General features: G+C 44.0%; 1 protein-coding gene across 1 annotated transcript; it reads left to right on the forward strand.

The window, feature by feature from the left end:
- Positions 1-1,573: 1,573 nt before the first annotated feature.
- Positions 1,574-23,396, forward strand: LOC127215174 (sestrin-1). Its single transcript, XM_051175573.1, has 10 exons — positions 1,574-1,705; positions 8,675-8,740; positions 9,448-9,648; positions 10,631-10,813; positions 12,729-12,971; positions 17,319-17,466; positions 18,265-18,377; positions 19,795-19,985; positions 21,276-21,420; positions 22,270-23,396. The coding sequence occupies exons 1-10, from the start codon at positions 1,601-1,603 to the stop codon at positions 22,354-22,356; spliced, it is 1,482 nt and encodes a 493-aa protein (XP_051031530.1). The 5' UTR covers positions 1,574-1,600; the 3' UTR covers positions 22,357-23,396.
- The last annotated feature ends 317 nt before the right edge of the window (positions 23,397-23,713 follow it).

Raw genomic sequence — 23,713 nt, forward strand, 5'->3', positions numbered from 1 at the left:
TGTAAGTGAAATTTATATTTCTTTTCATGCAAGACTTTCTGGAAAAGTTCTATTTGGAGATTCTAGTTTCATTAAGTATATCCGAATGTTTCTTCAATAAGTACTTTTTGAGCTCTAAATATTAGACACCATATGTGCAATATACAGCTTTAATTTGACAATTAATTATTTTAAACCATCTTGGGATCCACTGGATTCATGCTTTTCCTTTGTGTCTTGTAAATAGAAAGGTAAGTACTTGCTATTTTTGCAATGGAGGACAATTTTAACATAATAAACATTGTATGCCCTGCTAAATAAACTAAAACCATAACTTCAAAAATTAGAATCACAGCCCAGCAATTCCAGAGTCGTTAATTTTCATGTACTTTGCTCATTTTTAAACTAGCCTTTATAAATTTCAATCCCACATATCAAGTACATTTATTTCTCCAAGTTACTCATTTACTGCCGGTTTATTTGAGAGGGTAGCTGCTGCTTCAAATTGACTGACTTAATGGATTTCTATTGCTTGTTTAGGGCTGAGTGGAGATTTGATTGTACCACTTATTTTTGTGGCTTTTCAGTGGAAAAGGGCTTAGACCTCTCGGTCACCTTCCTTTTATTAACATTAACCCAAAGCAGTTTGCTTTTCTTGGTTAAAAAAGAGAAGCTTTGGCGGGGGGGGGAGGGGGGGGCGGGGGCTTAAAGGAAAATGTAACAGCAGTCTTGCCTGGAGGAGAAAAAATAAAAAGTAACCATTTTTAAACTTTCAGAATAGAACCTTCAAGAGCTGAAAGCGCAACTTAGTCTTCTCTGACACACTGTAACCTCAATTGCTAACACTGAAACTTATTTTCATTTTGGAGTCCTACTGGCGTCTGTCAGTATTTTAAAAGCTCCATGTATTTCCTTCTATGAATGTGTCCCAACCTTTTTTTAACCTGAATATGTAAGCGTCTGTTCTTTGCAACTTGCGAAGGAATAGTAGAGATTGTAATGTCCTGGAATATAGTTAAGGAAAGACAATTGGGAGACCAGCTGCCAAGAAAAGTGGTACCTATAGTTTTCTACATCGCTTGCCAAAAATAAATTTTACGTAGCATATAGGCCAATTCGTGCAGCCATTCCGCGTCGTCCGGGCATCGGAAAGGAAGGGGAATCTCAGTGGTTGCACAGCATAAGGAAAACTGGGTTCCTCCTGGCGTTGCCAGGGCCCGTCTAGGGGGCGTCGCTGAGTGCCTGTGGGTAAATGGCCGGCCCAGGTCCGGGACCGGAGGGCAGGTCGCCTCTCCCCGAGTCCCGGGACACACGATGCACCTTCCAGCGAGGGTTCTACCCAGCGGGCCGGCTCTCACGGCGAGAATTAGCTCATCGCAGGGCGCTCGGCCTCCCAGCTTGTTTTTGCTGGCCGGGTCCGCACGCTCCCAGCCCCAGGCACCAAGGGGCGGGGCTACGGTTCCCCGCGGGCCGGGATTGGTGGGCGCGCCCGCCCCGGCAGTGGAGTGACGGGCGTGGGCGGGGCCTCGCGGCTTGTTTGTCCGCGCCGCCCGCCCCGCCCGCCCGCGCGGTGCGCTGACCGTAGCGCTGCAGCGACCGCGGCCGCAGCCGTCCCGGCGACATGCGTCTGGCCGCCGCAGGCAACGAGGCGTTCGCGGCAGCCTCGCTGGCCGTCTCGGAGCTGCTGGGCTGCCACCGGTGCGGCGGGGGCCGCGGCCAGGACGAGGTACCGGGCGGGCGAGGGCTGGGGGCTGGGGACGGGCGGATCGAGCACCGCCGACGCTCGCACCCGCAGCATCGCAGCAGACGCCCCCTCCGGGCTGCGCGGCCTGGGCCGAGGGACTGGACCGCCCGGCGGGCCACCCGGGCACCCAGCGGAGGCCTCGGGACAGAATAACGTCTGCTGCTGCGCCGGTGCGCACGAGTCCGAGCAGCAGAGCTGAAGTCTCGGGTCACACAGCCTGTGGATTTCCTCCGCTGGCGCTCGGTCAGAAAGATGGTCCGGTCGCCCTCCCCTCGCCGACTGGGTTTAGAGACACATCTGAGTCGGTTAAATGATATCGCCTGGCGTAAAAACGCACCCAAGCCCTGTACTGCTCCACGCAGCGTTTGCCCTTGTTAAACCCTCCCTGCTGTGCCTGAATCGGCCTGCAGAACTATTTCATTTCTTCGTGGTTTTGTGTTTTGTTTTGTTTTTGTAAGTGTTGCAAATAGGATGGTGTTCGAAAATAGCTAATATAACGTTCCTAAAATTGGAACATTCAGAGGCTTTGACTCTGAAGGGATGAGAGAGAAATCCCGAAATTGGAATCGAAATCCCAGTGTTGTGTTTTCTTAGCTCAAGAAGTCTAAATGTGAATAATCTCCGTGTTATTTTGCACATTAAAGTGATACAGGTCTGATTTTCTAATAGTCCATTAATCAGTACACCACACATAGTCACGGAAACTGAAACCATCCCATGAAGGGTGTAGAACACCAAATGTTGTTTCCTACACGTTAACATTCATAGACACATTGCATGCTGCTTGTTTACAGATACCAAGACAACCTTTAAATAATTTCTAAAGCCAGTAGGACTGCTACTTAGCTTGTGAAGGCTCTGAGTTCTACACTAGGTATCAATAAATAAATAACCCCTAAGGCATTGCTCTGCACGCTTTGCTAAGAACAGGCCACAGTGTGAAAGTGTTGGGTCAGCATTTACAGTTTCTGTGTGCAGGCCATCACAGATCTGTCTGCTCTCATTCTGAGTGGGAAGGAACCCCAGTGGCCACACGGGAATAGCTCTGTTATTTCTGACCGCAGCGTTTGTGGGCAAAATCCTCAAACCTCGGCTCAGACTTGGAATTTCCAAAGATCTGAAGTAGCTTGTGTATTGATTATAACTGCCTGTGAGGTTGTGTTCAGCAAACTAGGAAGCTGCACTTAGCATGTAGGAAAAATTAGGAAGTGGTTGTTCGTGGGAAGCCAGTCCCTTCACAAAAATGCACTGGCACAGTTCTCTCCAGTAGCAAGCTTCCAAAAGTTGTCTTCCTCTTCCTCCTCCTCCAGGACCCTGTACATGCTAGGCAGATTCTGTACCACCAAGCCTCATCCCCAACCCAAACGTTAATACTTTGAAGTCAGGAAGTTTTTCTTTTTCTAAACCATGGTTCATGGAACTCTCTCTCTCTCTCTCTCTCTCTCTCTCTCTCTCTCTCTCTCTCTCTCTCTCTCTCTCTCTCTCTCTCTCTCAGAGGTACCCAACTTCCTGTGTTTCAAATAGCCTAGCAGTGTTAATGACAATAGGAAGAAATACAGTACGTCTTGCTGTCGCTTAAGAAATCTCAATGTGGATACTTCTAGTTCTCCGTTCTGCTGAAGCTCTTTGATAGAAAGAAATCCACATTACGCTATGTAGACAAGGACTCTCCAAGAGAGGGAAAGTGCAGGGAAGAGTTTAAGTTGTTATATGACTTTTTGCTTTCTTTGCTTTGTTGAAATACCATTTCTACTTGTGTAAGTTTTTTTAACAAGTGATATCAGTGTTGTGATTGTAAGTCATATGCTAAAATATCTAGGTGGAATTTTTTTTTTAATGCATCCAGTGTACAAAAGTGCTTCAAAGAATGTCTTTTTACCTAATTTTTCAAGGAGGTAGATTGATATTTCATGAGTGGACAGATTCTTCGGTATTGCATTTGTAGTCGTTGGTTCTTAAGGAGACTGATGTACACAAGTCTTCAGCAAAGTGAAGCATGGGGTTGGGAAAGTGCTGTCAGTTCACCAGCGCTGTTCATACAGTCTGTACTGTCCAGACACTGGTGCAGCCCATACTCTTTCTGTGACATTGATGAAGAAACAGGACAGATTGTGATGGTGGAGACTCTGGTCATCTCTTTCAAAGACGGTCATTAGCATGGTTGAGGGTGGGGAGTCTTAGTTTTCATGTTAGCTTTCCCAGCCACATCTTCCCAGAGAACCTCTGAGAGGTTTGGACTGATTCACATCTGCAATTGCTTTTCAACATGGCCATTTGTGCTTGGCAGTTATGCCTCTTCGGATCTGGGTTATAAGGTTTGATCAGAGCCTAACTGAGGTCTCACAACTATAGAAGGAAAAGTAATTGGAGTGACCTACCTAGGAAGTTAGAAAAATGCATTCAGTTTGACGTAGCCTCTCAGACTGATAAAGCTTTGAAGACACTGCCTTCTTTTTATGAGGATTTTAAAAAAGACATATACATTGTCTAGATTTTAATACCATAAATTACATGTCCCTTGTTTGTAGGCAATAGTACTTAACACAGTACTTGGCTCCTAATACTTTAAGAACTATGATTGCTGCTCTTAACTTTTTATTAACATAATTAGCTTGAGATTGTTTTTTTTTTTTTTTGTCTGTTTATATCAGAGAGTAAGCAGAAAACTAAAAAGCAGTTTGATTCTCACACATTTCTGATGTGTGTGCGAGTACACACACACACACACACACACACACACACACACCCTCAAGAGCTTTGTAAACTGTTCTGTCATATCACATGAGGTAGTTGTGAGGGATTGGACTATTGTTGTCAACTTAATGCTTTTGTGGGGGTTACAAACTTACTAAACAGAAGTCCTTATTTTGTCCCAAACCCTGGTGCCTGCCCTGTACTTCTTTCTCAGGACACGATAACACAGATACTCAGTCATGCTGGGGATCAAATGTAGGGCCTTGCACATGCTGGCCGAGAACTTTCTCACTCAACCGTGCTGCCAGTGTGTGCTCTACCATAGTGACTTTGCAAGATGAAGGGCCTTTATGCAACAGTGAGAACAGGTCCTGTAGGATGGCCTAAGGAAACTGTTGCCAGCTTACTTTTCTCAGAGGCTAATTTGTGTGACCTGGGATGCTGGATAAAGGCAGTCGGCTTCCTGTCTGTACCCGGTCTGACACTAATTGGGATACAGTATCAGAGCTCATTAGTAACACCCCAGATGATTAGCCCTCTGTTTTCTGATGGACATAAAATTAAGCAGGAAGGTCCATGTCATGTACCGAGTCTGTTGGCTAAGAGAGAGTCTACCACCCTTCAAGCCTAGCCCCCTAATAAGGAGGGTAAATGTATTTGACCTTAGAATAGAAATAACCATGGCTGTCATGTCAGTGTGGCTCACCCTTCTCGGGCGAGGAAGAGTTGATTAGTACACCTGTCTCCTCTCTGCTCTCACACCTTTGACCCTCCCCTCTCTTTTCCCTTTGTGAGCTGCACAGCCTCAGCCTCGGGTTCTCTGGGAGTCACCTGTTAATTCACATAACGAGCCGAATGAAACTGTCCCACCTGGAACTAGACATGGATACACAATGAAGAGAGAGTCTTGGGCGCCAGGACTCCTTGACAGTCTGACTTAGTTTCCTGTTCTTCTGTCCTGACATCACTGTGCAGAGGGCATCTAATCCATCCCAGGGATGCCTGCCCTCCCCCATGGGTGTTATTTCCTCTTTCTTAACATTTTAAATAGTTTTTCACCCTTGCAGAAAATATGTCTAGTGGAATCAAGGACAGTCCCTTGGCCATTGAAGATTGGGGGGGGGGGCGTTCAACATGGGCACTAAATGTGACTTAGAGGGTGGACTTCATTTTATCAGCTGGTGGTGGCGCACACCTTTAATCTCAGCACTTGGGAGGCAGGGCGGGTGGGTCTCTGAGTTAGAGGCCAGCCTGGTCTATAGAGTGAGTTCCAGGACAACTAGGAGAAACCCTATCTCAAAAACCAAAAACCAAACCAAACCAAAGAAAAACCCAAACAAACAAAAAGAATTACTTAGGGCTGTTGGAAATTTTTTTTTTTTTTTTTTAAGGTGGGTCTCCTTATGTAGCCCTGGTCTGGCTGACCTGGAACTCACTATGTCAACCAGGCTAGCCGCCTCGAACTCATGGCATGCAGGGGTTAAAGGCAGGTTTCACCTTGTTCTGCAAATTCTATTTTATGAAGTATTCATGGCTACCTTATAGGAGATGTGAAATTATTATTTCATTATAATTTTGTATTTAATGTTTGAATGTGGTATAGAAACAAGACCAGAATGATAATAATTAAACCTGTTTATTTTGAAAGTTGTATGGGTATCAGTTTGGTATCACACACACACGCGCGCGCGCATACACGCACACACAGATGCACACACACGCACGCACATGTTATTAGAAACAACACTGCAATGATTTCCCTTTTCACGTGAGTACACAAATGTGTGTAGGTTCCCACTTAAGATACAATTATTGACTCCAAGATTACCTGACTTTGATTTTCATCTTCCTTGCAGACCAACCCCCTTTAGAACTTGTGGCAACTTGTCTTCCTTACTCCTTAAACTCTTTTCCAGCATGCTTTAGCAGCAATCGACAATTTCTTCACCTTCGCAAACACAGCCAGGTGTTTTTATTGTAGACAGGGTCTCTTCATAGACCTGGCTGTCTCTGGTCTATCACTAAATAGACCAGACTGGCCTAGAACTCACAGAGATCCACTTGCCTGTGCCTCCCAAGTGCTGGGAGTAAAGGCGTGCGCCCCCACACCCAGCCTCAGACTTTTCCAGGTTAAGATTTCTTTTTTGAAGGAAAAAAGCGGTCCCTTTAATTAATTTGATGGGTTTTGGAGGGGACAGACTTGGGCGTGGTCTCAGCCCTTCTTATTCCCTTTTCTTTGAATCCTCTTTTGAAACACCTTTCAAGTTTTCTGTTCGTCTTAGACTTTGTATCCTCTCCTCATGGAAGTCTGAGTCATTACCAGATTTATCAGTCTTTAATTTTGATTTCTGGGTTTTGTAGCATTATTGAGTCTATTTCACTCCATAAGCATTTGCCAGAGCTATTTTTTTTTTTTCTGGTTTGTTTTTTTCATGTTTAACTCTGCTTAAAAATATGACTTAGGGATCTAACTTCCTTTTTTTTTTTTTTTTCTTTTTTTTCTTTTTTCTGAGTGACTACCAGTTGTCCCAAGATCATTTGTCAAATGGTCTATTTGGAAAGACCTATATGTATTGTGTAGTGTGTGTCTGAGTTACAAGATGAGTAATAAACCCTTGCAACCCTAAATACACATTGTTTAGATAATTTGTAAGATGAGGGAAAGGGGGAAGAAAAAATGTTGGGCTCAGCTTCTTACTTTTTCCCCAGTGAATTCTGTTTAACATATATACAGTTTGGTCAAAGTTAGAAGTTAAGTGATGGGGTCATTGTTTTATATAAGTGGCTACATTTGTTTCACGAGGAACAAATTCTCTTCTGGAACATATTATACATTGTTAAAACTGAGACACTTACATGACTAGACTAGTGAAGTGTCGCTTCGAATGAGTATAATGTCACACACTATCTTCAGTGTGTTAAATAGCCACAGTAAAGAAGCTACCAGTGTCCAGGAAAATGTGTCTTAATATATACAATACAACTGATACATCATCGATTCAGTTGGCAAATGATCTACTTTGCGTTCTCCAGATAAAGATCCTCTTATCCTGCCTGCTGTTTTTGGGGTGGGGTGCCAGAACTTGCTGTGTAGCTGAGGCTGGTTTTGAACTTCTGATCCTCCTGCCTTCACTGCCTAAGTGCTAGGATTGCAGGTTTAGACAAGCACTAACAACTAAGCTACATTCCTAGCCTTGCCTGAATTTTTTTTTTTTTTAATTCATTGTATCCAAAAGTTTTTTATTCACTTAGCCCAAATTTCTCTCTGTTCTCTCCCAGTTCTTAAAAGCAGCTGTGCTGGGGAGATGGCTCAGCGGGTAAAAGCATTCACCCTATAAGTGTGAGGTCTTAAGTTCAAATCCTGGGAACCCATGTAAACACTGGATGCATAGTGCACTCAGGTTTTATGCTTGGCCCCAGACTCCATCTTCATCTAGACAAAAACAGTATTGTATGTAATGTAATTGTGCAAATAAGAATTACTCTTCACATGTATTTACTTTAACTGTTTAAAGTGATCCTGAATTGGCTGCTGTCGAGTTTTATTATTATGGTGATTTTGATATTGTATCTGAGAACATTGTCCTGGGAGAGGAGGTCCTACCCATAGGCTATCTGTCCCTCCCTGTTAATATACTACTCTGTCAGTGTAAGAGGCAGAGGTTAACAAGGTAAACAAACTTAGAAGCAAAATTAGTTTTCCTGAATTAGTTTCACTCAGCCACAGAGAAAACATTGCTCACCATAGTCCTCTCTCTTTTGTGAATTTAGCTAACTAGTTTTTACTTGTCATAACTTCTCTGCATACTTGGAGGTGTTAGTATCAATATAGTAGCTTTTGCTTGTCTTTCCGCTTAAAATGTCTTTATGAAGGTATTGCTTTTGTATTTATTTCCTGGCAAGGTGTACGAATGTTTGTGTTGAGTTTTGGATGTACAAACACACTGGTCTTGTTTTGTATCACTGACAGCCCACAAGGTTGGCAGCTGTGTACTGAACTTTCTGTTCTAGATTCTCTGCCAAGTGCTTTATGCAAAACTCTGGTTTTAGTGGGACAGGTTTTATTGTTTTTAGTCAGTCATATTATAAGGTGTTAGCTGTGTGATGCAAATAGCTGGTGTGTATATATAGTCATGAGAAGAAATGACTATAGCAAGCCTGTCTGTTTTGAACTGGCTGTTTTCCGTCATGTTCCTTTAGCCTCAGTTTGTGGTGGTTACTGCTGGAGGTCTGAGATGGTGTAATTTTCTTTTCTAGGAACTTGGAATCAGAATCCCTCGGCCACTAGGACATGGACCAAGCAGGTTCATCCCAGAGAAGGAGGTACACTGTTTTGAAAGTACACAGCGAACTGCCTGCTTTTAAGGAAACATTTTCATGACCTACATCTTGGCATCCAAATGATTGCTGGTCAACAACATGTTTTACACAGTTATTCAGAGTTAGTCATGCCTTGGCACCGAGTTTATGGGATTAGAAAGCTGTCGTAGTCATACTGATTTCTAGTATTTCATGATGCATTTAGACTTGTTTTCGACTCGCCCTCCACTTGTTTATATTTGGAGCTTGCTTAGGTATGCTTGGAAACAGAGGTGCTGAGTCTTGCACACTTCCGCAGGTTGGCACGAACTCACGCTAGACTCCGCCTTTAGTAGAAGCATCGATGCTCTATTGCCGTAAGAACTATTTGCTGTTTAGCTGTGGCTCTCTTTTCATTAAATGAAAATAGTGACTTCGGGAAAGGTTTCGTGTCAGCTTGCAAGGCCTGGGCATTTAGCAGTCTAAATCCGCTTCTTGTCAAGTCTGCAAGCAGCCTGTCTAGATACCCTTTGACTAAAGTTCAGTTCAGCCTTTGTTGTTTATCCCCACCATATAATGGAACTATTCTCCTGTTTTGCCACAAGCTTAAATTCATAACCCCCTCTTAAGTAAAATTTAATCTTCTTCTGATTGGAACAATGCAGCCCATTCGTATTTTCTTTAACACTAGTTTGTGCTTTATGTAACTGTAGTTTTCTCTTCGTTTTCAGATTCTCCAAGTGGGGAGTGAAGACGCACAGACGCATGCTTTATTTGCAGATTCTTTTGCTGCGTTGGGTCGTTTGGATAACATTACATTAGTGATGGTTTTCCACCCACAATACTTAGAAAGTTTCTTAAAAACTCAACACTATCTACTGCAAATGGATGGGCCGTTACCCCTCTATTACCGGCACTACATAGGGATAATGGTTTGTAGACATATAATGAAAGATTCTTTCTGCCTGTTTTTGTTAATTTTCTTTAAGAGAGTTAGCTAATGCTTTTGATACAAGGATAAATACTTATATTCTGACTTGTAATCATATTCTTACCAGATAGCTTCTATGTTTTCTGGTTTTAAATAAGTGTGCTTTCAAGTATAACAAAAAGTACTACATGTATTTTTATACAGTGCCAAGGACTACTCCTTTAAAATTTAGTGTGTAAGACAGTTTGAAGGAGTCAGCTCTCTCCTTCCACCATGGGATTAAATTTAGGTTGCCGGGCTTAGTGGCAGGGGTCTTTACCCACTGAGCTATCTTGCTGGTACAGAGCCATTCTTTCTTAAGGGTTAAAGTACTACAAAGTGAGTTCCAGGACAGCCAGGGCTGTTATACAGAGAAACCCTGTCTTGACAAACACAAAAAACAAGAGCACAGAGTGAGATGTAAACACTACCTCTCCCGGCTTCCCACTCTCTCCTTCTCTCCCTCTCCGGCAAAAGTCTTGTGTGGCCTAGACTGGTTTCACACTTGCTATATGGCGGAGGGTGACCATGAGTTCCCAGAACTCATTCCCAAATGTTAGGATCATAGCCTTGTTATGAATGGTTTATGCTGACATATCTGATGGTAAGCCTGTTCAGTTTGTGCATAATAGCCCGTCATTTTATGATTGACAGTTCAACTAAGGTGAAGAGACCCTCACACACCCCTTAGTCTGAGGGACTGAAAGCTGCCACAGTGGCACCTGTTCTAAAGTCTGTTTTTTGAAGGAATTTTTTGTTACTGAAATATTTCTGAGATGTTTTCAGTGGTACTTTTGAATTTTTAAAATTTCTAAATAAAATCTGCATTTCTGTTGTCTGGAAAACTTAAAACAGAATACTCAAAAACCTATTTTGTGTAAAGAAAGCAGATTTGTAGTAGTGTAAACTTTTAACATAATTATGTCTTTTTATTTTCTGTGCAGGCCGCAGCAAGGCATCAGTGTTCCTATCTAGTAAATCTACACGTAAATGACTTCCTCCATGTCGGTGGGGACCCCAAGTGGCTCAATGGTTTAGAGAATGCACCTCAAAAACTACAAAATCTAGGAGAACTTAACAAAGTATTAGCCCACAGGCCTTGGCTCGTTACCAAAGAAGACATCGAGGTCCGTATGAGCGTGTCACATTTTCTTAAAGGGATATTGCTCTGCGTTGGTTTGGTTTGGTTTTGGTTTTTAGAGACCAGTTCTGGGTTTGTACGAAAACCCGGATAGGAAGTTGGGGGTGTGGCTCTGGTGGGAGACGCTTGTCTGGCAGGATTTGCTGGAACCAGCCTGTAATCCCAGCACAGCACTGGGGTGACAGGAAAAGAAGGGAGGAGGACCCGGGGTTCAAGGTCACCATCAGCCACACAGCGAGTTTGAAGCTGGCCTTGGGAAAGTAAGACTGAGTGAGTCTCAAAACGAAATAAAATAAAAATAAAGGGAAGGGAAAGGAGGGAGGGAGAAAAGGGAAGCCAGGTAGAAAATCCAAAGACACACATTCGTGGCTGTTGTCCTCTGGACTCCGTGGTCCATTTACTTGTGAGCGATGAGCAGCCCTGCTACACTGCTCTTATCTAAAGTTCATAGTTCTCAGCAGGAGCTGTCCGTAAGGGCATGACAGCCTGTTACCATCACTGTACAGTACAGAGAAGTAAGCGGTCACTGTGCCAGCTTCCTCCTGAGTCCCCACACGGCTCCTCGGCTGACGTCTGCCGTGTGCTGCTTGCAGAATGCCTTACAGCTGGACTTCCGGTTCGGAGCCTTGCAGACTGACTCTCATTTAGCAATATGCGCATGCGCTTTTCCTTTTACTTGAGGGTCTTTTGTTTGTTTTCACAGAGGCTCTTGCTGCGCGGTCAAGGCTGGCTTGGAACTCACCGCGTAGCCCAAGCTGGCCTTGAACTTTTGATCCCCCTGTCTCACCCTATGGAGTGCTGGGATGACAGATATGCGCTACCTCATCTGGTCCTTATCTTTTTAAAATGACTTCATAGGTCATTTATTTTTATTGCTGAATGACACTCCCATTCATGGACTTAAGGGGCCTCCTGATAAGTGCCAGTTTTGACTGGTATGAATAAAATTGTAATATTCGTATGTAAACACTTTGTGGGACGAAAGTCCTCAGCCTGCCGGGGTAAATAAGTGGGCGTGTGACTCCTGGATGGCTCGGCGAGCCAGTGTGCTTTGGAAGACACAAACGGTGTCTTCCAGAGGGCTATACCATGGTTCATCCCTGCTGCCCCTCATCTTTGCCAGCTGAGGTCAGTGTTTTAGAGTTCGTCTGTTCTTACAGGTGTGAAGTGGCAGCACATTCACCCTTATTTGTAGATGACGTCTTAAACTAGTTTCTTCTGCTTCTAGAATTAACAAACAGAAAACCCAAGCTTTTTCTGGAAACATGTACCACATGATAGAAACTCTTAAAACATATTTTCAGTGTTGTCCATCTGTGTTATAGGACATTTTAGACACTGTTACATAATATAAGAAATTGTCAAGAAGGTATAGTGTTTGAGTATGATTAATATACTACTTAGATCGCAAGGAAAGGCACACAGTGTTACAAAATAAATAATACAAGCCTGGGGCGCAAGTGAATTTGAAGAATTGTAGGATTTATGCATAACTTTCTAAGAATCTGTAGAGTGAAATTGCTCAAGCCATTGTCTTTAAAGTTCCTTTACGAGGCCTGATTAAATAAAAAACAAACATTTCCAGCAGAGGTGTCCACTTTAACACAAATCTGTATTTTCACCGGCAACCTGTGATTCATTCTTACCCAACATCTGAAGCACAGCAACCGATTACAAGCAAGATAGAATCCTATTACATTTTAAAACCATTTATTTCAGAGATTTAAACTGACACTGTGCCAGTAGATGTTAAGTTCATATTTCTAAATAGGTTTTTTAAATAAAATTTAACAAATTATAGGGCTTATACATTTTAAATTGTGATCTTAGCCGGGCTTTGTATGGCATCTAGTCCTGTTTAAAGTCAGTTTTTAAATTAAACGTCTGTTCTCATCTGCCAGGGGCTTTTGAAAGCCGAGGAGCACAGCTGGTCTCTGGCAGAGTTGGTCCATGCTGTGGTTCTGCTCACTCACTATCACTCTCTTGCCTCGTTCACGTTTGGCTGTGGGATTAGTCCAGAGATTCACTGTGATGGTGGCCACACGTTCAGACCTCCCTCCGTTAGTAACTACTGCATCTGTGACATTACGAACGGCAATCACAACATGGATGAGATGCAATTCAACTCAGCAGGAAACATCTCAGTAAGTGTTACTGGTTATGAGATTCTAATAAAACTAGTTGCTATAATTTTTCCCAATCTTGCTTATTTAAAAACCTGTCCTGTTAAATCCATAGAGATGCTATATCTTTTCTTGTTTTTCTTTCAAAACAGGGTTTTTCTGTATAGCCCTGGCTATGCTAGAATAAGCTCCGTAGACCATGCTGGCCTCAAACTAACATAGATACACCTGCCTCTGCCTCCCAAGTCCTGGAACCGAGGGGATGTCCCACCCCTGTCCTGCTAGATCTATCTTTTAAGGATGAATTTACTTCTGTCCATCCCTAGTCTAGATGCTGAGGTCTTGGTCCTCGGTCTTTGGGTTGTGACCCCTTTGGGGGGGGTCAAATGATCCTTTCACAGCGTTTGCCTAAGACAACCCTGCATACCAGATATTTATATTATGACTCATAACAGTGGCAAGGTTACAGTTGGAAAGCAGCGATGAGAGTAATTTTATGTTGAGGGAGGGTGGTGGCCACAACATGGGGAGCTGTCCCAAGGGTCGCAGCATTAGGAAGGTTGAGAACCACTGCACTGAGGGATATGGGAAAGTGTGAGCTCTTCTAGGACGCTACACCCATCATAGGTCCATGAGCCGACCGGGACCAGCTAAGACTGAGTGTCCACAGCTAGGACGTAAGGGACGGCTTAAAATAGTACAGCCCTGATAAGGGGAATCTCCTGGCATTGCAGAGTAGCCATTGCTGTCGTCTGCGTGTTCCTCCCCTTCCTCCTCCTTTCTTCTTCCCCTTCCTCTAGCAAAATTGTTCGGCTTTTAGGAAATTGAGGTCAACATTGGTCTCCGATTTTCCCCTTTGTTTCTGTACATATATAGAGTCTAATGATACCAACTGAATGTAGATTTGTTAAAATGCTGTGGGGTTTGAATGAGTTTGAATGCTCGGTCCCCGGTTGGTGGAACTGTCTGGGAAGGATCCGTAGGTGTGGACTTGCAGGAAATGTGTCACTGGGGTTGACTTTGAGGTTTCAAAGCCCAAGCCATTCCCAGCAGCTCTCTCTCCGTGCCATCTGTGTGTCGGGATGTAAGTTCCAAGCCTGCCCACCAGCTGCCATGCTCCATGATGATAATGGACTGACTGAAGCTTACAGCTGCTCCCAACTCGTTTCTTCTACAAGCTGCCTTGATTCTGATGTTTCTTCACAGCAATGAACAGTAACTGAGACAGATAGTCTCACGTCTGCCTTCTGCCTTCTTATTCCTTTCAGGCAAGCCAGAACAGTTTGATTTTTTAAAAGATTCATTTATTTTATGTATATGAGAGTGCTCTGACTGCATGCATGACTTTATAGAATAGAGAGAGCATCAGAGCCCACCATAGATGGCTGTGGGCCACCACGTGGTTGCTGGGAATTGAACTCAACCACTGAGCTATTTTTCCAGCCCCGATTTTTTTCAGTGTGTGTGTGTGTGTGTGTGTGTGTGTGTGTGTGTGTGTGTGTGTGTGTGTGCACATGTGTGCAGTTGGTTCTTTCCTTTCCCCTCTCATGGGTCCCAGGGATCACTCTGGTCATTAGGGTTTCACAGTTTGAGTTTCCCTGTAACTTTAATTCCTGTGTATAGTGGGTCAGCATTCCTCACCTTCTTAATAACGAAAAGGCTTCATTCTGTGCTGAAAATAAACCTCACAGAGCTAGCATTGTGGTCACCTGCTCCCCCCCCCCCCCCCCCCCCCCCCCGTAGCACAGGGGCAGGCAGATTGTGCAGGGGGACGGACTTCCGGTTTATGGGTTTGATGCTGGGCAGGTTGCCTCCTCCTTTCGTGTTTCCTGTAGAACACAAAGTCCTGTGACAAGGTCTTAAATGTCCCTAAAGGACTAGAATGCCTGCCTACTTCAGTGGCTGGCGTGTGTCAGATACTAGGGCTAGCTCTGGATACAGTGAATTACATGTGAAGAAATGTCACTTCCCAGATGTGGCCCGTTATTTACCACAGCTCAGACGTTTTCAGTGTGGGCGAGAGAGTGTGTCAGCTGCTAGGGTGCTGAGGGATGGAGTCTTGCCTTTCCCTGGTCTTAGTACCAGGCTAATGTAAAGGTTCTGGATTGTCGTGGTTGTTTTCTGTTAATAACAGTAAAAAGTAGGGGGCTTTAGTTTTCTAATTCAGCAGCTCCCTATACCAGGATTTTAATTTGGATCTTTTAGAAGGTGTGTAGTGTACACTGTCACACTGGACGGTGAGCTGATAGGGCCTGATCTTCAGGTACATACATATATACAACTTTACTTTTAGATGCAAATGTCTTAATAGCAAATTAAAAATAATTTTATATACAGTATTAACATTCTAATATTGAGCTTTTGCCAGACATAGTTGGCATACTTATAAGCCCAGGATTTGGGAATAAGTCAGGAAGACTGAAAATGTATTTGTTTGTTTGTTCATTTGTTTGATTGTTTGTTTGTTTGTTTGAAACAAGGTCTCTTTTTTGTAGTTCTCTCTGTCCTGGAACTCACTATGTAGAACAGGCTGGCCTTGAACTCACAGAAATGCAGCTACTTCTGCCTCCTTAGTGCTGGGATTCAAGACATGCTCCACTCTGCCCAGGTTGGGAGATTGCATACTTGGGGCCAGCTTACAGGATAAATTCAAGGTGTTAGCTACATACTAAACACATCATTCTCAGGTGATGGTGATGATGAATTATACTTTCCCAAGTTTAGATAATTTAGTGAAGTAGTTACAGAAACATACTGTATTTTCTCTTCCCCTTTAAAAAAATTTCACTACAATTCACCAAGGATTATCTTTCTTAGAAACAATTAAAATGTGGGTAATTTATCTTTGCAAATTAGTGAGCAAGACAGATCAGTGACTGAATGAAGACTGGTTTGAGCCAGGCATGGTGCCATATGCCTGTAACCGTAACACCGGGAAAGAAAGGTGAGGATCAGGAATCCAGGGACATTGTCAGCTGTCTAGCAAGTTTGAGGCCAGCTTGAGCTACATGAACAATGTGTGTTGGGGTGTATCTTTTTGGGTCACTGTTTTGAGTTTGGTTTCTGACCTTATCTTAGGAGCTCCAATTTCATCATAGAAACACTGAAACACTTCCTATCATCACTTACTAGAGGAAGGGATGAGTATGGGGTACTTTGGTTTAAGTATACCATAATCTCTGCCATATATCATATAAAGTATAAACACAGGTAATGTGAGTTTTTAATACAGAGTTATATTGACAGTACAGCAGTAGATGTGTTGTACCATCTCCCCCTTAGAGCTGTCTTCATTCTGGAGAAGGCAGCCTCTGGATCAGTATCATGTAAACATTACAAGTTGCGTTTGATGGAAAGTGCAGCGTGCTGACCCAGAATGGGGTAAACAATATGGTCCAGTGCTCCAAGTATGGAAGATGACAGCCAAAGGCTCGATGAGGAAGTCAGGAAACTGAGACTTTGAGGTCTTACCACATTCGTGGACGTTGGGGATGTAGCTCAGTTGGCAGAGCACAAATGCCCGCCTGTAACCTCAGCCCTCAGGAGGCGAGCCAAAGCTCAAAGTCACCCCCCAGCCTCACTGCCCTAGCTAGAGGCCAGTCTGGTCTACATGAGAGTCTGTGTCTCAAACAAGCAAACGGAAGGAATGTGCTCAGCAAAATAAATGAACTTTATGAAGGGGAAACGTTCTTTGAACATTTATATGAGGTTTTAAGACTTCTTCCATGGATTCGATGTCTTCCATAGATTTGACCCAGGACTTAGGGTAGAGATGCAGTAGGGTTCCTGGGGTGTAAGCCACTTCTCCACTTAGCCATTCCTGTGCCAGCTCCTGGCACTGTAGATAAGACACTGTTGTAGTCATCCTAGAGAGTGACAGCTCGGCCCACATTCAGAGGCTGGCTGGCCAACCCCGGCCATGTGAGGACACGCCTCACTTTTAATTGGTAAGCTGCATAAATAGAACAATTGCTATTTTAAAAATGACAGACATGCTGACAGTGTGTACTCTGTATATCTTACTTACCCGAGCAAGTAGAAGCTAATTTTTCAATATTCAATTTCCCCTTTTGCTTTAAACTAACTGTTAAGTTTTAATCTCTAAAACAGTGTAAGTATTGATTATAATTATTTTTAAGGTTAGAAATCATTATAATTTGTTGAAATGCTTTTCTCTTAAATGTTAAATAATTCTATAGCCCACAGGCCCAAACAGTTGCATTTATTGTAATGTACATTAAAATTATAAGAAAGTCTATTTGTACTACATTTTGGTAAGATAAAGATGCTTATGAGACAGACCTAATGAAATTCCTAAACTTCATTCCGTGCCGGCCATCTGTAACATAAGCAGGGTTCTCTCTCCAGGTAAGCGATTCCTTCTTTGAGGTCGAAGCCCTCATGGAGAAGATGAAGCAGCTACAGGAATGTCGAGATGAGGAGGAGGCCAGCCAGGAGGAGATGGCGTCACGGTTTGAAATAGAAAAGAGAGAGAGCATGCTTGTCCTCTCGTCAGGTAGGGACAGCCTGAGCACGGCCCAGCTTCCTTGTTGATAGAATCTTGACACATTTTAAACAGCAGACCCAGTGTGTCCTTTCAGAAAGGCTACTGCGTAGACTTCCCCGCTCACAAATAATTTTCAAGGCGGCAGCTGAGGAAAGGTAGGACATGCAGCTAGCTCTAGAGCACGGGGCGGAGCATCAGTCATGATTTTACTGACGCTTCCCCTTCCTATAATTGTATCGGTGGGGAGCGGGAACCGGCAGGAGGTGTGCATGCCGCAGGAAGCATGCGGAAATCAGACCAGCTGTCAGGAATTGGCTCCCATAGATTAAGCTCGGGCTGTTGGGCTTGGTGGCAAGTGCCGTTACCCACTGAGCCGCCCCACCAGCTCCAGAGATGATTTGGCTATCTTGAGTGTTATCCAAGTGGGGTATTCTTAACTCAGAATCCACACTTTTGAGACCTCAAGATGAGTAAGTTAAAGAAGACTTAGGGAGAAGGGCCAGTCGGAAAGGAAACAAAAGCCATGCAGAGTCCTATGAGTGTTTATTTTATCACAGGGAATCTGGTTCTTCCTACACTCTGTTCTGTGGTGAGCAAACTGCTTGTTTATATCCAGACTTTATCGTGCGGTGGGGGTGTAGCTGGTGCACTGACTGTTGAGCATACCCAAAGCCCCGGGCTCCGCCCCTGGCACCTCGTGATCCAGTCATGTGACACATGCCTGTACTCAGCACTCACGATGGAGGCAAGAAGGTACATCTCACATCTATGTACGATGGGTGAAATGAATTAGCGTCTTGTTTTCAGACGAGGATGAAGCCACGCCAGCAAGGGATGTGTCTCGGCACTTTGAGGACACCAGCTATGGCTATAAGGACTTCTCTAGACATGGGATGCATGTTCCCACATTTCGTGTCCAGGTAACATTGTAACCTGTATGTCATAGCTGTCTAGAAACCTTCCTCTCTCTCTCTGTGTCCTCATGTGATAAAGTCACCTGGAGCTCAGGAGTGTGCTCAGTGCTTAGCAGGTCGGGTCTACAGAGCAGCAGCAGCTCTCTCTCCCCTGGGGCCAAAACGGAAGCTGAGAATTATAAATCAGCAACACTTACAGATTATCTATTCTGCTCTCTTAATTTCGTGAGGTTTTCGGTTGATCAGCAGAATCGTGCTACAGCTTACTATACGTCTTAAGTTTATTGTTTAATAGTTAAGTAAATGCCAAGCAGGTGAATTACACTCTCAACGTGCCCAATTAGCCCTTACAGGCCAGTGCTAAGTAATAACTTCTTTTATCAGAGTCATGAAACTAGTTGAACTTTTGAGACGTTTTTTGCTTCTGTGCGCCCACCCAAACTAAAACAGTGTTTAAAAAGACGAAATTTAGGCACAAGGAGGAGTTGAGTTGTAATGAGATATAATAAATTCAGAATTGAAAGGAGTATTTGGTACTACAATTTTCCTGGAGAGAGATGAGAATGTGGACGCTGTGGGCTGAGAACAGGGCGGCTGGAAATGCCCCTCAGTGCTGGGCGCTTTCCCAAGGGTGGCAGGCGCTGGGGTGTAGTCTCGCTTGAGGTATCCAGTGAAGGCTGTGACAAGACTGAAAGTTACAGACGAGGCTTCCTGCCGCCATTGGCGGGAAGGACTTTTAACCTGGGGTTGCCCTAAATGCTGACGCAGTTTGTTGAATGGGCATCGACTGAGCGTCGTGGCATAAAGTCAAAAAGAGATGTTCTAGGAAAACACAGGAGCAAGATGGGAGGAGATGGGCATCGAGGAGACTTTATAGGGAAGGAGCTGGGAGACTTGGTTAATGGGAATGCGAGTCAGATGGGAGAGAAGAGGAGGAGGAGGAGTGGTGGGCATAATGAGCTAGGTGTTCTTCATTTTTGTTTTGTGACATAGTCTTATTATTTAGTCCAGAATGGTCTCTAACGTTTGATCTCCATGCTTCTTCTTTCCAAGTTTTCAGATAACAGGCATTAGCTACCAGAGCTGGCTTAGAAATTTACAGAATTCGAGGAACACTGGAATGTCTGCAGTGATGGTCTATAGGAGAGGGATCTAACCTGGGTAGCCTCTGGAGACCGCTAGAGAGCGGGCGAGCTGAAAATCTGTGGCTCCCTTGGTTATTAAACTTGACCGAATTACAATTCCTAACCTTTCTCTCATTGCAATATAGAAATTGAGAGTGAACTTGAAGCATCCAGGAAACTGAGTTCAAAGTCAGCGTACAGATTCCAGCTGCAGGGGACCTCCTGTGCTGTAGCACTGTGGACACACAGCTGTTTGCCATGTTTCAAGTATCCATAACTCCTGTCCTCCCTGTGTTTAGGATTACTGCTGGGAAGACCATGGTTATTCTCTGGTGAATCGTCTTTATCCAGATGTGGGACAGTTAATTGACGAGAAATTTCACATTGCTTACAATCTTACTTACAACACGATGGCAATGCACAAAGATGTGGATACCTCAATGCTCCGACGGGCCATCTGGAACTATATTCACTGCATGTTTGGAATACGGTCAGTCTGTGTCCTTATGCTTATGAAGACTTTTCCTTTACCCGGAAGAACTGGGGTGCCTGCAGTGCACGTGTACACACGTATGTGCACTACACTAGTTTTATAGCTCTGTGTATCGCAGAACCACGGCTTCCATGTTTCCTTCCCTTAACTGGACAGGCGGGGGCAGAAGTAAGGACCTGACCGGTGACAACTGCCTTCCAGGAGGAAGAGCAGGCAGGCAGGCAGGTCCCAGCACATACATAGGAAGCAGAGTTGGTCACTGAACACGTCTGGGTCATCTTCTGTCTCCAAGCACTCATATTTCTTGGAATCCAGCCCCTCTGAAGAGTAACTTCTCCTGAGCTACTTGGAACTCCCTCAGTCCTGTTAGGTTTCCAACATGACATGTTCATAGAAAATATACATGCACTACCTTCCCATACACAAATTCCACACTGCATGGCTTTCTGGATGCTTTAGCCCATAAATCTGCTTTGTCATGTATTGTTTTATCAGAGACCTTCAAGCTGTCTTTAACTTACACTGTTCAGGTCTTTAAAGTACATCCAACCAGCTTTAAACTAATTTCTACTAATCGGTGCCCAGACTGTTGACTTCAGTCTTGTTGGATGGCTTTAGGACCAGCTTGCCAAGAGCGTCCCCCCCTTTCCACTAAAGGTATATAGGGAACTTGAATGCCTGTGTGATCTGAACCCAGGATTTAGTGGTTGGAGCAGACATTGCTGCACATCAGACATTTCAGTCTCTCCCAAAAGTGACAGCATGAGATTCTGAGAGACCAGCCATCCCTGCCATTACCTGTGAATTTTTCCCTCATCTGACCCCAGAAAATTTTAACACAAGCAAATCACCATCTTATGATGTGTAATAATAATGCTAATAAATATAAATTCTTAATTTCAGCACTCATCAGAAATCAGAGCTGGTTTCACCATGGTTGTGTGTTCTTGACTGTGAATGATCTACTTAGAGCATTAGTACTGTCCACTGCGGGAATGGTCTGCTCAGGGTGTTAGTACTGTCCACTGCGGGAATGGTCTGCTCAGGGCATCAGGGGAATGGTCTGCTCAGGGTGTTAGTACTGCGCACTGCGGGAATGGTCTGCTCAGCCCCTGAAAACTTCCGTCCTTCCTGCCTTTCCTTTCTGCTTTTCCATGCACCCCATTTATAAGCATCGTAAAGCCTTATCATACAAGGCGGAGAAAAGTGTGTGTTTACATATGTGTGGGCTGCACATAGGAAAGAGGTCATGCACCAACACAAGTCCATTCCTTTGTCTTTTCACAGATACGATGACTATGACTATGGTGAGATTAACCAGCTTTTGGACCGTAGCTTTAAAGTTTATATCAAAACTGTTGTCTGCACTCCTGAAAAGGTTACCAGAAGAATGTATGATAGCTTCTGGAGGCAGTTCAAGCACTCTGAGAAGGTATGTGCTCACTCAGGGTGGCTGGGCCACCCTGTGATTCGCAGTGACTGTTACACTCCTTCACACAATCTAGTGGCTCTCCACCTCCCCACCCCCACCTCTGCAGCCTGAAAAACATCGTTCCAGAATGCCTGTCTCAGGGACTCCTTAAGAGAGGCCCGAATCTCGAGAATGCGCCAGTCTGTCCTCAGAAATCTGGCATAACTGTCTCCACCCAAGACCATTTTGCAAGAGTCTTTTAAAAGTGGGCATGGGCAGAAATGGGCTCTCTTGAAAGCATCTTTCTAGAAATGGATGGTTTGAAGGAAACTCTTAAGAGTCTGACAGGACAGTGCCCAGATTTTCTGAACTGTTAACAAATATCCTGAAGACATGCAGTCAAATGTAAAATAAGAAATTTATCACAAAAGAAGTCTGATATTGCGCTAGCAAATGAAGACGTAAGTGCTTTGGTAGCACATACAATATACAGTTCTCCCTTCAAGGTCATAGTTCTGCATCCCTAAATTGAGCCAACTGAGTATCACAAATAGTCGCGAGGGTTGTATTTGTGCCAAATGGGTACCAGTAGCTTGTCGTCATTCCCCAGACAGCGTAACAACCATTATATGTCCTTTACATTGTAGCAGTGGGAGGCTGTGCATTGGTCATGTGTATAGTGTACTGTTTAGTGTAAGGGCTAGAACATCCAGGGACTTGGGTATCCAAGGAGAATCCTGAAACCAGTTCCTCATCATGTCGAGGGACAAATCCCTGTACTTACTTGGGACATTTTTTTTTTAATTGAACACACTGAAAAAGTGTGGTATTTATGATCTGTTCTTACATGATGTTGTGTTTTATACTCAGGTTCACGTTAATCTGCTTCTTATAGAAGCTCGGATGCAAGCAGAGCTCCTGTATGCTCTGAGAGCCATTACCCGCTATATGACCTGACACCCTTCCTCCTTAAACGCGACCCTGGAATGAACAGCAAGTGTAGTCTACAAGGGGATGGAACAGCCCCAGGACCAATGGTAGATAGAAAAGGATTCGGAAATCCGTCGGGCCATGATTCCTGTAGTGTCTGCTGCTTCACCGGGGTTACCGCTGCTTGCCCAGCACTGAATGCTTGGCAGCTTCAGGGTCAGAGCTGTGAAGAAAGCTCCTGGTCACAGTATTTGCTTTTTGACAGTACAGGATGCTGTATACTTGTTTCAACACAGCAACTAGTAATTCTCCAAGTCCTGTTGCTGTGACATAAAAGGTAACAAGGCTTGGGGTGTGTAAAGACGGGGACTTGGGTACCAAGGTTACACATAAGGAATCCAGCAGCTCTCGGTGCTGCTCTGGCTGGGGATGCGTGCGTGGCTGCTCCAGCTAAGCTACTAGTGATTAGAGTTAGCACTGCTACCCCCTGAGCCTAGTTCGTGCCCTGTGTGGGTTTCAGTTACATTTGTACACGCTCTTTGTTTCTCGCATCTAAACAAGCATAGAGTTATTACCCGCAGCTCAGCAAAGACCATGGTGATGGTAACAGCCGGTCTCTTTGATGATAGTTTTTCAGATTCAGTTATTGGATGGTTTTACAGTGGCATTCTTAGAAGACTTTCTCCAAAGAGCAATCTTGCAATGGAAGTGTGTGGTTTATAAGAAAAGCAGGCTACCTTTTGACGTGTTTCCCACACTTTCTGACACGGGAGAGCAGCTGTCTTGTGCAGGAAATGTGGGGAATCTCGATGCGCACATGCGCACAGGGCAGGAGCATCCTTTCCGTGTGCCCCTGTCGACCTCCTGACCCGACTTTACAGAATAAAGCTGGAAAAATATTTTAATGAGGTTATTAAATTTGTATCTTGATTTACAAAATGCTAACTTTTGAGATACAAACATTGAAATAAATGTATTAAGTACTTTGTATTCTGGAATCGTGAATTGCTTTTGAAGTCTGTCAGTATTACTGGTATTTTTCAATAAAGAATAATGTTTTTCCGCAATTTGCTGTCATAATTTCATAGCCGTACTTAAGCTTCACAATCAGTGACAGAATCTGAATTTCAGTTCCGAGCCAAGGAGATTCACACTTAAACTGGAATCAGATGAGTGGCCGATAGTAAATGGCAAAACCATTTTGAAGCTGTAGGTTTAAACAGCAAAGCAGTAGGGGGCAGTGAAATAATATGTCACTTGCCTTAAAGGATGCCATTTCGGTCCATCTTTCATCACTAAAGCTCAATACATGGAACTAGATATTCCATGAAGAAAAAAGCCTTATTTTGGCTCATGGTTCTGAGTGCTGGGAAGACTAAGGCTG

This window comes from Phodopus roborovskii, unplaced genomic scaffold (assembly GCF_943737965.1).
Source record: "Phodopus roborovskii unplaced genomic scaffold, PHOROB, whole genome shotgun sequence".
Lineage (NCBI taxonomy): Eukaryota > Metazoa > Chordata > Mammalia > Rodentia > Cricetidae > Phodopus > Phodopus roborovskii.

Bases quoted from the DNA above. Each gene is read 5' to 3' on its own strand.
- LOC127215174 (XM_051175573.1), top strand. From the start codon at position 1,601: ATGCGTCTGGCCGCCGCAGGCAACGAGGCGTTCGCGGCAGCCTCGCTG. The intron at 10,814-12,728 runs GTCCGTATGAGC...CTCATCTGCCAG, and splicing joins TTACCAAAGAAGACATCGAG to GGGCTTTTGAAAGCCGAGGA. The intron at 18,378-19,794 runs GTAACATTGTAA...CCCTGTGTTTAG, and splicing joins TTCCCACATTTCGTGTCCAG to GATTACTGCTGGGAAGACCA.